We start from the raw sequence: 14350 nt of genomic DNA, 5'->3' as shown, positions 1-14350 counted from the left end.
TAGAGTGCAGTACTACAGGCTACTTCTACTGACTGCCATCTTTCAGCAGTTCAAATCTCACCAGGCTCAAGATTGATTCAGACTTCCATCCTTCCGGGGTGGGTAAAATGAGGACCCAGATTGTTGGGAGCAATAGGCTGACTCTGTAAACTGCTTAGAGAGGGCTGTAAAGCACTGTGAAGCAGTATATAAGTCTAAGCGCTACTGCTATTGCTATTATTACTATAAAACAATGACCTACATTTGTATACTAAAATAGGAATGATTCTGATTTTATATGAAATTATATAGGGCAGTATGCCTAATAAATCAATTATCATTTGAACCAACCCACTTAAAGGTATTCAGTTATTCATACAAATATTTGTGGCAGATTGATTTGAATGTGGAATGAAAAAATAAAATCTGGGATAGCCTGTTTATTTGGTTGTCATTTATGTAGTGTCTAAATGTCATTGGGGTATTCATTTGGAAAAAATCCTCACTACTGTTGCCACATCATTCATATTTTCCAGAAACTAAACTTAAAGGAGACCTCTTTGTTGCTTGTTTTAAGGCAGCTGTGAAGACTGAATAACCCATTCAGTCTTTAAACTAAACAAACCAACATTATATCAACCTGTAGTGATAGATTTGGGGCAAAATATGTGTCCACAATCAATTCTTAAATACTTGCTGTTGACCAGTGGTGGAATTCAATTTTTTTTACTACTGGTTCCATAAGGGTGGCTTGGTGGGCCTGGCAGGGGGAGGATCCTGCAAAATCTCCATTCCCTCCCCACTCCTGGGGCCAGCCAGAGGTAGTATTTGCCGGTTCTCCAAATTACTCAAATTTTCTACTACCAGTATCAGAACCTGCTGAATTTCACTCCTGCTGTTGACTCATTAAAGCAACTGCATCAGTGGTGGGATTCAGCCAGTTCACACATGCTTGCCCACTCTGCCTCTTTCTGTGATGCCCCTCCCCCCTTTGACTGCATTCAGAGAGGGAGGGAGCAATGGAAAAGGCAGAGTGGGCGGATCCATCAAACCAGAGGCCTTTAGGAGAAGTGCACTGTTTGGAGGAGGAAAAGAGATGCAGGCAGGCACTGCTCTCACATTTCTTTTTCTTTCACTTTGTTGTGGCTAGAGGTGCTCACTCCTTGAGTCTCCCTCCTACTTCACCCAATGACAGAGATGGCATTTTAGAAAGCCGTGGTTTAATTACAGCATTCAGCATGTGATGGAATCCCCTTTCTTTGGCCAACTTCCTTAAGGGAAGTGAGGGCATCTGTGCGGTGTTGGGTGGAGCAAGCTCTGCAGCATAGCACTGCAATGGAGAAATGAGCAACAGAGCAGCTGGTGTGAAGGAAGGAGGGGGGCGCTTTTCCTCTTTCCCTGATCCTCCTCCTCCCCTTGTGCTGGATTATTTATTTTTATAAACAACTCTGTTAGGGGTATCTCTGTTGGGAGACAGAAAGTAGTGCAGCGGAATGTACAGCTAGAGAGAAAGAATGTTGCTAGTAGAAAAACCCACGAATAGAGTTTCAGACACTGTCAGTAAAAACAAGTAGCTTTACTACTGATAATTTCTTCACAAGCAGTGATAGTAGATAGTAGATATTAGTCTAAACACAATTCAAAGAACAAACAATAGTTTACAGTCGCAGTTCACATTCCAATCATCAAGTCGTCAAGCATAGAACAAGCAGAGAGAGAGTGAGCTCTCTTGACTCCTTCTTATAGTAAAGTTAATTACAGCTGTTAAGTACATCCACTCATTTAAAGCAACAACGACCATTTGTTGTTTTATATAGATATATATTGCCTACCCAACACTAGGAGTATACTCGCAACAAACTCCTTTATTATTTTTATAAACAATTTTTGTAAGCAAAGCGAGTCAGTTGGGTTGAGGCACTGGGCTAGAATGCAAGAGATCATGAGTTCAACTCCTACTTTAACTATGAAATCCAGCTGGGTGACTTTGGGCCAGTCACACTTTCTCAACCAGGCTGCCTCACAAGGTTGTTTTTATGGGGAAAATAGGAGAAGGAAGGTATGCTCACTACTTTGAGTTGTTGGAAGAAATATGTTTGTGGGTTCAGTTCCAAGTGGAGAAAAAGACACTGGAAACATGTTTGGAAAGGTTTATTGATTGAACAGGATCACATACGTTGGAGAGCTTGGCCGAAGAAAAAAGGGAAGAGATGCTGAGAGGGCTGAGTTTTATACAGTGGTGGGATTCAAATAATTTAACAACCGGTTTTCTGTCCTAATGACCAGCTGGGTAGGCGGGGCTCGGTGGTCATGTGACTGATGGGCATGGCCAACACAATATCACTCACATCAAAGGGCATTTCGCCTTAGCTGTTACAATGTAATAAGGGTTAAGCAGAGAGGCAGTTTCTGCAAGGAGGAAAGATTAAGCTAGGAACAACACCAGAATGTTTCCTTCCTGCCTTCCTTACAGGATTATCCCTGTAAAGTGGAAAAAACAAAGTGAGATTTCTTCCAATAACCGAACTGCTTATAAAGTTAACAACCGGTTCTACTGAATAGGTGCAAACTGGCTGAATCCCACTTCTGGTTTTATACCCTCTGTGGGCTTTTTGAATTTGAGCTTGTTTTCTCTTTGGTTGTCAGACTCCAATCAGGAAATGCAGGGGGAACTTTGTAGATTATCTTCTGAGCGCCAAGCTTGGTTGACTCTTGCTGGTTGATGATGCAATGAAAGGGCTTTGGGATTCCTATTATGGCTCTGCCTGAAGGAGGTAGATCTTTGTTATGTAGAATACACTGGCTCATGCCTTAATGGCCCATTGACAAAGGTGAGGTGGGGGATGAATTTCTGCCTCTCTTTTAGGGGAAATATTCTTCCCTTTTAATATTTTCTAGAATATTCCATTTTCTTAGGAGATGGGTAGGTACTAGCTTCCTACAGAGTTATTTCTAAAAAATAATACAAGCAAGATACAAATAAATTCAATAAACAAACTCAAAGTGTTGAACATATCTACTACTCCTTTCACCTCCTATTTTCCATGTGACAACAACCCTGTAAGTTGGGTTGGGCTTAAAGAAAAGGATTGGTCTGAACTCACCCAGCTGCCTTTCAAGGCTAAAGTTGGATTAGAACTCATGGTCTTCCACTCTCTAGCTTGGTGTCTTAACCACTAACTGATGAAGACATCCCATTAACTAGAGCCAGATGTCAAATTACATCAGCAATGATAGGATTAAGTAAGAAATATCTCAATGGGTCAGAAGTGTGCTGAAATCTGGTCTTTTTCTTCCAGATATGAAGGAGTGTTTCAGTTGCTCAGAAGATCAACATGCAAATGAACACCACACTCAATGCATGCCCAAAGTCATAACTTTCCTCTCCTATGAAGAACCTTTAGGAATCAGCTTAGCTTCTGCTGCTCTGGTTTTCTCCCTGACCACAGTCTTTGTTCTTGGAATGTTCATTAAGAGCAGAGATACTCCAATTGTCAAAGCCAATGACCGTGATCTCTCTTATACTCTCCTTGTCTCCCTTCTGCTCTGTTTCCTCTGCTATTTGCTCTTTCTTGGCCAGTCAATGAGAGTCGCCTGTCTTCTGTGACAGCCCACTTTTGGCATGACCTTCTCAATGGCCATTAATTGTGTCTTGGCCAAGACCATCACTGTACTGGTAGCTTTCATGGCTACTAGGCCAGGATCCAACATGAGGAAATGGATGAGGAAAAGACTACCCAACTCCATTGTGCTCTGCTGTTTCCTCATACAAGCAATTCTTTGTGTTGTATGGATGACAATATTTCCGCCATTCCCAGATCTGGACAAACATTCATTCACCAAACATATCATAGCTGAATGCAATGAGGGACCCTTTGTGATGTTTTTCCTTGTCTTGGAGTAGATGGGGCTTCTTTTCATCATCAGCTTCATGGTGGCCTTCCTAGCCAGGAACCTTCCAGAGAGTTTCAATGAAGCCAGGTTCATCACCTTCAGCATGTTGGAGTTTTGCAGCATTTGGTTAGCTTTCCTTCCAGCCTACCTGAGCACCAAAGGGAAAGAGAAGCTAGCTGTGGAGATCTTCTCCATCTTGGCCTCCAGTGCTGGTTTACTCCTTTGTATCATACCAAATGTTATATTATTCTCATCAAACTAGAGCTGAACAGCAAGGAACAGTAGACAAAGAGGAAGAACTAAACAATAGAGTCAGCCGTAACCACCGTATTTCCCCCAAAATAAGACAGGATCTTATTTTTTTGACCCTTGAAATAAGCCCTGGCCTTATTTTTGGAGACGTCTTATTATTTTTGAGGTGCAGGAGGCGGTGAGCATGGTCACCTAATGGCTGCTGCTGTGTTGCAATATTTTTGGTGAAGGCTTAATTTGGGAGGAGGGATTATTTTAGTGCATGCACTCAAAAATCTGATTGGGCTTATTATCCAGGGAGGTCTTATTTTCGGGGAAACAGGGTAGTAATACTTTTAATGATATATTTGCATTTCATTCATTATATTTTTCTGACTCCTGCCTCTTACCCTTAATAAAAAAGCTACACACTGTTTTATCCCTACTGGTGGTTTTAAAAAGTGTTGGTGATTTTTTTCTTTTAAAAATGAAGGAATAAACAACTCTTCCTTGAAGTCCCCAAAGTAACACATTGCTAAATCTACATTTTTAACCACTATAAGTTAGATTTTATTAAAATAAATTAATTTTAGATTTACTTTTTATTGTTTTACTGTTTATTTTGTTGTCCAGAATAACAATAGTGTATTGCATAGACCATTAAAGCACTGTGAAATATTTCACTATATTTCTTCCATCAATCTTCCTATGGACAGCAAATAATCTCTCCTCCTTTTCTATCCACCATTTTTCAGAGCCAGAAATATTGCATGATATGCTAATTCCTCTTAATGAGCTGCTCCCTGTGGTTGAGGTCAGGCCGCAAAACAATGATGTAGCATTTTGGGAGGAATATGCATCCTAGTAATGCAGCACTGGAGGACAAGATGGAGAAGATCTCCACAGCTACCATGGCTTTTCCCTTTGTGCTCAAATAGGCTGGAAAGAAGGAAATCCACACACTGCAAAAGGCCAACATGCTGAAGGTGATGAACTTGGCTTCGTTAAAGCTGTTGGGTAATTTACGGGCAAGGAAAGCCACAATAAAGCTGGCAATGGCCAAGACACCCATGTAGCCCAAGACACAGTAGAAGAAGAAAGCTGACCCTTCATTGCATTGTAAAATCATTTTTTGGAACTCTGAATGCATGTCCAACTCAGGGAATGGAGGAGATGTTGACAACCAAAGAATACAAATACATACTTGTAATAAGGAGCAGGAAAGGACAATAAAAAAGGCCAATCTTTTCCCCACCCATCTCCTCATCTGAGATCCTGGTTTAGTGGCTATGAAAGCCACAACGACAGTGATGGTTTTAGCAAGTACACTAGAAATGGCCGCTGAGAAAGTGATGCCAAACATTGATTGTCGGAGAAGGCAGATCACTTTGCCCGGTTGGCTGAGGAAGAGCAAAGAGGAGAGAAAACAGAGCAGAAGAGAGACAAGCAGGGTGTAGGTGAGGGACCGGTTATTGGCTATGACAATGGGGGTATCCCTGTGCTTAAAAACAGTTCCAAGTACCCACAAGGTCAAGAAGAAGAAACCAAGAGCTCCTGAGGTTAAACCAATTCCTAAGGTTTCTTCAAAAGTTAGAAAGACCAGCAGTTTCTGGATACATTCATTCTTCTCTTTATTTGGGTAATGATCTTCTGAACATTGAAAACAGTCGTCCATATCTGGAAGGAAAATTTAAAAAAATGTCATCTAGGCCTTCCAAATTATTGAAAATAATAACATTATTTTTATGCACCCATGTAGTTTATTAAAGTTCCCTTAATTCTAATGAACATTGGTAGAATTTCCACCCTACCATTTTGATTTGAAATCTTCCCTTCTGGGCATGGAACACAGTCATAGCAGCAGAACTGATTTCCCTCAATTCCTTTCTTCCAGGACCCAGGAAAACAAGGGTCATTGCATTGAGAAAACGGAAGAACCTGATGATAAACATGAAAATGTTTTGAAAAGGAGAGTTTTAAAGACAGTTTCTGAATTTTCTCCTTAATGTAATAACATGATTATTGACTTCCTAAAAGAATACAGCATATTAACAGCTTCATCAACAACTGAAAAATAATTGAGAAAATATAATGAGGTACAAAAACTCCTGTCTGAAGAGTAGGGCAAATACATGGTAACGATGTCATGCAAACATGGCCACTCTTGTGATTCAAGTGGAAATGCCCACCAAATATGAAATCCTGGCTTTTATATTGTAATATCATATTGTGTCAATTTGAAGAATCTTTGATCGTCCACAACATTTGAAAAAATATGCTATTGTTTATTTAAAAATGATTAGAAATTAGATTTCAAAGAGATTATGTTCAATATGGGATCATAATGGGTTACGGCATGGACCATAATAGACTAAGGTGGAATCACTAATTTGATACCTGGTTAAAAGCTGGACTCCAAACAATCACATCCTCATTAATCCACAATTCCTTCCCTTTTAGAGCCTGAAGATCCATCTTTCCAACTCTAACTTTCCGAAAGGATCCATTTGGAAAAGTGATCAAATTAATGATGTCGAATCCACCCATTGCTTCCCCTTTCTCACTCAGGAACACTCTTTCCCCAGCTGAATTGTTAAAAGAAATGCCTTGAAGATGTGAATGGAGCTACTTGAAAGAGAATAAAAGAGAGAGGGAATAAAGAAGAGAAAGTCAAATTTAAGTTTCATTTCCTTATTCTTTCTTATTCCTATAACTATTATTAAGTATGAACACTTAGAAATTTGACAATCAATATTGCCTGATAATGTACATGTCCTATCTATCTATCTATCTATCTATCTATCTATCTATCTATCTATCTATCTATCTATCTATCTATCTCTCTATCTATCTATCTATCTATCTATCTATCTATCTATCTATCTATCATGTTTCATACTATGGATTTCACAACTAAAATACCCACTTTTATTTTACTCCTCTAAAACTCCAGATAGAGAGAGAAAGCTCAGCTTGTTACCCATGACAAGTCCATGAGCCACGTGAAAATTCATGGAGAATTGATTATTGTTGGAGGAAGCAATGAAAAGTAATCTAAATTATAATTTTAACTAACTCTTATTATACAATGTATGGTGATTTACTCAATAACCTCTACTGACAACTGAACCATAATTGATACAGTAGCTCCAGAACAACAACATAAACTATTTTTTCAATATCTATTTAAGACAGAACAGCATTTCAGAGTCAGAAGACTTGGAGGTCTTCTAATCCAACACCCTACTCAAGTAGGAGAACATATGCTATTTCAGATCAGTGGCTGTCCTTCTCTTCATAAAAATCTCCAGTGTTGAGAGTATTTAAAACTTCCGAAGACAAGCTGTTCCCCCAATTAATGGTTAATTGTTGTCACCATCACAAAATTCCTCCTTATTTCTAGGTTGTTTCTTGTGCTTGATTTCACATGCAGAAAATATTAAGACTTTCCATAATGGTTTCAAAACATAATTCTATGACAAGCTGCTTATTGAAATAACAGAAGTGGCCAAAGCAAAGGGAATACCTGCCAAGCTCGGAGATATGGAAGGTCAGGATTTTTACTCATCATTGTTTTTTTTCTATTGTACCATAAAGTGTACAGAGCCTGCAAAGCATGAGCCACAGCATAAACAGCATTGTAGACGCTGTAGCTATGGCCAGTCATCTCCATTTCAAAGGCAGTTCCAGGGAGATCCTCTAGCTTCATCTCCTCAGTGCATATTCTACCTTCCTTCTGGAAAATGTCTTGTATTTCTTTTAACTCTGGTTTTGGAAATGAACAATCAAATGCTTGTTCCCAAACTTCCTGCAGAAACTGATCTCTGTAGTCTGAAAGAGGATTCATGGTCTGAAGAAACTCCTTGAAACCTGCAACTGCTGTTGAATGAATGGTGAAGGAAAGAGCCCCATGGAACATCTGGAGACCCCATGGGATTTTAAATCCTGATAATACAAAATCAATCTGGGCAGTCATGATCCACACCCTTCTAAATAATGCAGTTTCCTTGCTTTCAGGATCTATCATAAATGTAACAACTCTCAGCCACATAATTGTCAATGATTCTCCATAGACAAGAAATGCATTGGCTTTGCTAATTATCCAATTTGTGGAAATAATTAAGATTCTTTCAATTACTTCTGGAAAGTCTTCCAAGTGGATTAGCTGTTCAAGCCTTTCCATGAATGATATACAGATTCCGTTCTCTGAAAGCAAGGGCAACATTTTCTGTAAGAAATTTTCTCCATCTTTGTTGTCAACAGCAAATATCCCAATCCATGTCCACTTGAAATAGTGAAGCAGTTGGACAATCCCAATGTACTGATGGTCTTCTTTGGGGACCATGAAATAAAGCGAAGAGAGCTTATTGGTCTGAAATTGCTCTTGGGGTAAGGAGCCATATGTCAGCTGCAAGAAAATGGAGTAATATTCTTTAGAGTTGTAAGATCAAATGAAATTGACCTGATTGAGTTTTCATATAAAATATATGCAAGGAAGGTATTGTTTCCCTGACATTCTTCTAAGTATAAATACAGAAAGGAATTTATTGGAATTATTTCAAACAGAAATAAAGTATACTATTCTCAACTCTTTCCTCAGGTGTGGACTGTCTATGGATATTCAGTTCTTGTATTCGGCATTGTAGTTTTAAAAGTATGCCAACTAATAGACCTTGAGCCAGGCGGAAGATCTTAATGCAAACATAACTCTAATCTTTATTGTAACCCAGAACAACATCAAGAACAGAATATAGAATTGTTCTCCTTTAGCCCTTTCACAACTTACTTGTGGAATTTTGAAGGATCCTGTAATTTCAGCAATATGAGATGATGTGACAAAATCCAGTCCTCCAATGATAGCCATGAGATTTTTCTGGCTGTCACACTTGTAGTTAGGGACAAATTCCTGGGATTTGAAAAGCAGGTCCAGAGTGGTGCGATAGGTCATCCTTGCATTGAGGTAACTGTCAAAAATGTGGAACCCAAGAGTGACATTGGGTAAAATGTTTGAGTCCTCGTTGATCTCCTTCACAGCAAAGGCCAAGGCAAGGACATGCTGATGAAATTTGGTGAATATGCTGCAAAAATTTAAATACACCCCCCCCCCCCCGTTGAAAGGGAAAATTTATAATTCTCATCAGGTGACAACATTTCTGTTTCAGTAACAAACATTCCTTTCTCTGACAGTAATAGAAAGAAAATTGTTTTTCTAAAATTTCTACCGAGGGGTCGTTGGTGTTCTCCGAGCCTGGTTGTTTTCGTCCAGATATTTCATTAAACAAAGTAGGTAACATCACAACCTAACACTGATGATATTATCTAGTTCGGCTAATGAAACGTCTTCAAGAAAACAATCATTGTGAGAGGACCCCTCATTTCCACCCTGAACTAAAATATACTCTTATGTTGGTAATTTCTACAGAGCTCAAATTAATTTTACACAGCATTTCCCTGACTTCCAAGAAATATCGTATTACAACTAATACAAGTGGTCACTTCTTTCAAAATACTATATTATCTATGATGTTTTTAAAAAATGGTTTATGAATAGAATCAGGAGGTATCACTTATTTACCACATGGATGTTTTGTGAGGAGAGATAATGCCAAATCTTTCTAAAAATTATCTTTATCCCAGTAAATCTTGATTTGAACTTTTATACATTTCATGTGAAATACTTTAAGGTAATTTTAAGAAGGAAAATCTTTGATAAGATAAAGCAGTCTGCAGGAAGGGTCCCTCTGATCTCTTGAAATGCTAATTAACTTCAAAGAATGACTTGGGAGATAGGGAGATCTTCTTCTTAGGCATCATGTGTAATAATTAGAAAAGTATAAATTGTATTGCTTGAAACCTGTTTTTTGCACTCTTTGTACTCGGGAAGAGTCTGGAAGGCCACACTTGCAACCTCTATTTCATTTCTTTGCAATAAATCTTTAATTGTGAACCAGAGTTGTCTTTTGCATTGTGAGTATAAGAATTGGTTTTAATATCTCACAAAGGTTATTTCTCCTTTCGTAAACAGATACAATTGGAAGAAAGGGGAGGCATACATTATATTTTATACCATACAGTTACGCACAAATAACTTTTTAATCATAAAAAGGATTTTTGAAAATCTGAGTAAGATTAGACATAGAGAAAAAAATTCTTACACTGGTATCTCATAAGGTTTCTGAGAAGGATTTTCACTAAATTTAGCTTCATAAAGGTGGTAAGCGAAGTGAGATGCTATCCCACCAATGATGAGGTCTCCAGGCTGGTACCACTCATGTGGAACAAGGAAAGCATCACTTGCAGGGCATTTCAGAGTGACTACTTTGTGCACCAAAAACATCACCAGAAACATCTTCATGCTTTTGTTATTGTGAAAATGTTTTCCCTTCCATCCTCCCGATCAGAAAGTACCTAGATTTTAATACTTCATCTGAAAATCGATACAAGGTTATATGTGAGAATGCACCTAATGAGAAAAATCTGTTCTTTTCTACTTGAAGATCCGTGTGAGCGCAAATTTGTATCCTGTACAGTATTTGAACAGATACACTGGCAGAAGAGAAGAGAGGGTAGAAATCTGAAGCAATGAGCCCAACAGAGATGTTGTTACCCTTCTGCCAAACTTCCTGTACTTCAAATGTTTCTTTTTATCCAAACTGATGCCTTGACTGTTATTGAATATTGTTCTCTTCCGCGCAGACTTTGGTGTTTTGTCCCAGTCAAGAAAACATGGTGATTCCTGTAGGAAATAATTATTTTGTTTTGCTGAGATAATAATTGGCTACTGGTTCAACTATTTTTTATATATATGAGCAAATGCCAAAGCAAGTCATATAAGGGAGATTTGCAATAAAATATATGCCTAGTTGTTGAAATTGTTGAAAGTGCTTTTTGAATCTAAAAACATTTATTTTCTATCGATTTTTCACAAAATAGAATAGGAACATATCCAGCAGGTATCAGTCATTTATTGCATGTATGTCTTGTGAGGAGTAACAACGCAGAACCTTTTAAAAAAATTACCTTAAAGTCACTGAAAACTTTTCTTGAGCCAATGTTTCTACTATTCTGCTGCTTACGTTTTAACATATATTTTCTTCTCCCAGAACTAGCAATAGCAATTGCAATAGCAGTAGACTTATATACCGCTTCATAGGCCTTTCAGGCCTCTCTAAGCGGTTTACAGAGAGTCAGCATATTGCCCCCAACAATCTGGGTCCTCATTTTACCCACCTCGGAAGGATGGAAGGCTGAGTCAACCCTGAGCCGGTGAGATTTGAACCGCTGACCTGCTGATCTAGCAGTAGCCTGCAGTGCTGCATTTAACCACTGCGCCACCTTGGCTCAAGAAACATTGGAAAGACAGAATGGCGCTTGCTTCGGCAGCACATATACTAAAATTGGAACGATACGGAAAGACAGAATGGCTTATGTTAGATATAAAACCTACATTTATGCTGTAACATCTTTTACTGAAATAAACAATTTTTGGGGAACTGTCTAAGAATATTAAAAAAAAAACCTTCATTTGTAAATAAACCTCGATGTCATAATGCTTTACACAGGAATGTTCCTTTAAGTTCAGTTCATAAAAGGGCTAGATTATACTAGCAATTATGAGATCAGCAGCTTTATATGGGGCTTTTCATTTATTTATTTATTTATTTTATTAATTTGTCAAAATGTACAAGGCAACAAGTATTAGTATAGACATGGACATTTTTGCATGAGATGGGTACAAATAGATGGGTATAAATAAGTGTAACATGGCCATGAACACATAAAATGAGTACATATCAATAGGGACAGGAGGACAGGGATGGTAGGCACACTGGTGCGCTTCTGCATGCCCCCTCAGGGACCTCTTAGGAAATGTGTGAGGTCCACAGTGGACAGATTAAGGTTAAAGATATGGGAGACTGAGGAACTAACATAGTCATGGTAGAGCATTCCAGGCATTGCTGAAGTCGTATTTTCTGCAATCGAGTTTGGAATGGTTTACTTTGAGTTTCTATCTACTGTTTTCCCTTGTATTATGGCAGTTAAAATTGAAGTAGTCATTTACAGGTAGGACCTTATATCAGATAATTTTGTGTACTATGCTTAGGCCAGAACATAGGCAGAGTAGTTCGAGCTTGTCCAAGCCAAAAATTTCAAGCATGGTGGCATAAGGTATGTTTTTGGGAGCAGATGAGTTAAGCACTGTTCTTGTGGAATACCTCTGGACCCTCTCTATTGTATTAATGTTTGCTATACAGTGTGGTTTCCAGGCAGGAGAGCAGTATTCAAGGATTGCTCTAGCAAAGGTTTTGCATGCCCTACTTAGCAGTATAGTCTTACAAGCGAAAGAACTTCGTAAAATAAGGTTGACAACTTTTTTGGCAATGTGGTTACTGTGAGCTCTGGGACTTAGATATTTAGAGATGAGTACTCCTAGGTCCTTGACAGAGTGTGAAGGTCATTTCTGCCCAGCTTGCATTTGGTGTTCTGGTTTTTTTTGCCACTGTGTAGGACAGAGCATTTGTTAGCAGAGATATAGAGTTGCCAATTATTCCACAAATTCAGATATGGGACTTCCCTTGAAGAATATCCAGAGGTTCCAATTGTTTCAAAATTCGATTGCCCAGATGGAAATGAGGAGGTGATAAGCCACCTAGGAAAGCCAATGGAAACCATCAAAACCATAAAAAAGTGAAAGTTGGAATATTTTGGTCATGTGAGGCGACATCTGGAAAAATATGGCATACGTCACTTAATCTTCCAGGAAAAGACTGAAGGCAAATGAGGACCAGGCAGAAGAAGAACATTATGGCTTTGAAATCTCAGGGACTGGTTTGGACAAAACTCAGCAGCACTTTTTCATGTGGCTGTTGATAAAAATAGGATTGCTAATATGATCCCAATGTCCAATCATAAAAGAGAAGGAGGAGGAGGAGGAGGAGGAGGAGGAGGAGGAGGAGGAGGAGGAGGAGGAGGAATTTTTAAAAATATTAAATGATATTACTTAGCAGGATGTAATAAATATAGGGTCCAAAGTAATACTATTTATGTTTAAACGAACTATTGAAAAATGATAAAGGACTATGGAAAGAGACCAATATTGTTGAAGTTGGAAGATTAGTACAGATATTTATTTGTATTACTATTGTTTATGTGGTTTAGAAAAGATTTGACCCAGTCAGCCCTGAGTCTTCCGGGAATAGGGTGGCATACAAACCAAATAAACCCCACTTCTTTTCTCTAGACTAGTCATACCCACTTCCTCTAACTACTTTTCACATGTTTTAGCCTCCAGCCCCTAATTACTGTTGTTGTTTCTTCTCTGCATTCTTTCTAGCATAATCACATTTTTTTATAGTGTGGTGACCAGAACTGGATACAGTTTTCTGAGTGTGGTTTTATTAAGGCTTTGTAAAGTGATAATACATCTTCATGTGATCTTGATTCTATCGCTCTATTAATGTTGTGGCTCATGGGCTAAGATGTTGAGCTTATTGAACAGAAAGGTCTGCAGTTTGGCAGCTTGAATCCCTAGTGCTGCATAACGGAATGAGCTCCCATTACTTGTCCCAGTTTCTGCCAACCTAATACTTCAAAAGTACGTAAAAATTCAAGTAGTAAAATAGGAACCATTTTGGTGGGAAGGTAACAGTGTTCTGTGCTCCTTCAGCATTTAATCATGCCGGCCACATGACCATGGAGATGTCTTCAGACAGTGCTGGCTATTTGGCTTTGAAACAGAGATGAACACCTCCCCCTGGAGTTAGGAACAACTAGTACATACTGTATGTGTGAGTGGATCCTTTAGCTTTACCTATTAATGCAGCCTAGGATTGTATTGTGGGTATTTTTTTGCCTGGGAAAATTTCATTTCAATAAATTTTCCATATTATTAATATGTGATAGTAATTTACAGTGGAAATCGATTTATATGTAGAGATTGAATTATGAGCCAGTATGAAAGTCATTTTCTTTCAATACAGTTAAATATTCAGGATTCACAAACTTAATATATTTTACATTTAGAAACAACCCTCAGAAATTGTACGCAATATTCTATAATACTGTGTTAAATATTTATTCATAAAATGGCAGTCAGCATTTTACTACATTTATATAGTGCTTTATGAATTGAAAATGTAAAACCCAGGAAAATGTCACTTCAAACATTGGACATCATTTGAGTCAATTTCTGAAATATCCTAATAGCAACTAAGAAAACTAGACCAAAGTCAAGTTCAAAAGGAGT

At 38.3% G+C, this 14350-nt stretch overlaps 1 protein-coding gene across 1 annotated transcript; it reads right to left on the bottom strand.

Annotated features, from left to right (window-relative positions):
- Nucleotides 1-4882: 4882 nt before the first annotated feature.
- Nucleotides 4883-10459, bottom strand: LOC148046854 (vomeronasal type-2 receptor 26-like). Its single transcript, XM_087715010.1, has 6 exons — nucleotides 10260-10459; nucleotides 8891-9068; nucleotides 7631-8512; nucleotides 6502-6729; nucleotides 5916-6042; nucleotides 4883-5781 (listed from the first exon to the last, which is right to left on the bottom strand). Exons 1-6 carry the CDS (start codon nucleotides 10457-10459, stop codon nucleotides 4883-4885), a joined length of 2514 nt encoding a protein of 837 aa, XP_087571136.1.
- Between the last annotated feature and the right edge of the window lie 3891 nt (nucleotides 10460-14350).

This window comes from Thamnophis sirtalis, unplaced genomic scaffold (assembly GCF_051295495.1).
Source record: "Thamnophis sirtalis isolate CommonGarterSnake01/CBP01778 unplaced genomic scaffold, rThaSir2_p1.2 scaffold_4, whole genome shotgun sequence".
Classification (NCBI taxonomy): domain Eukaryota; kingdom Metazoa; phylum Chordata; class Lepidosauria; order Squamata; family Natricidae; genus Thamnophis; species Thamnophis sirtalis.
This window is presented reverse-complemented; position numbering and strand designations above follow the sequence as displayed.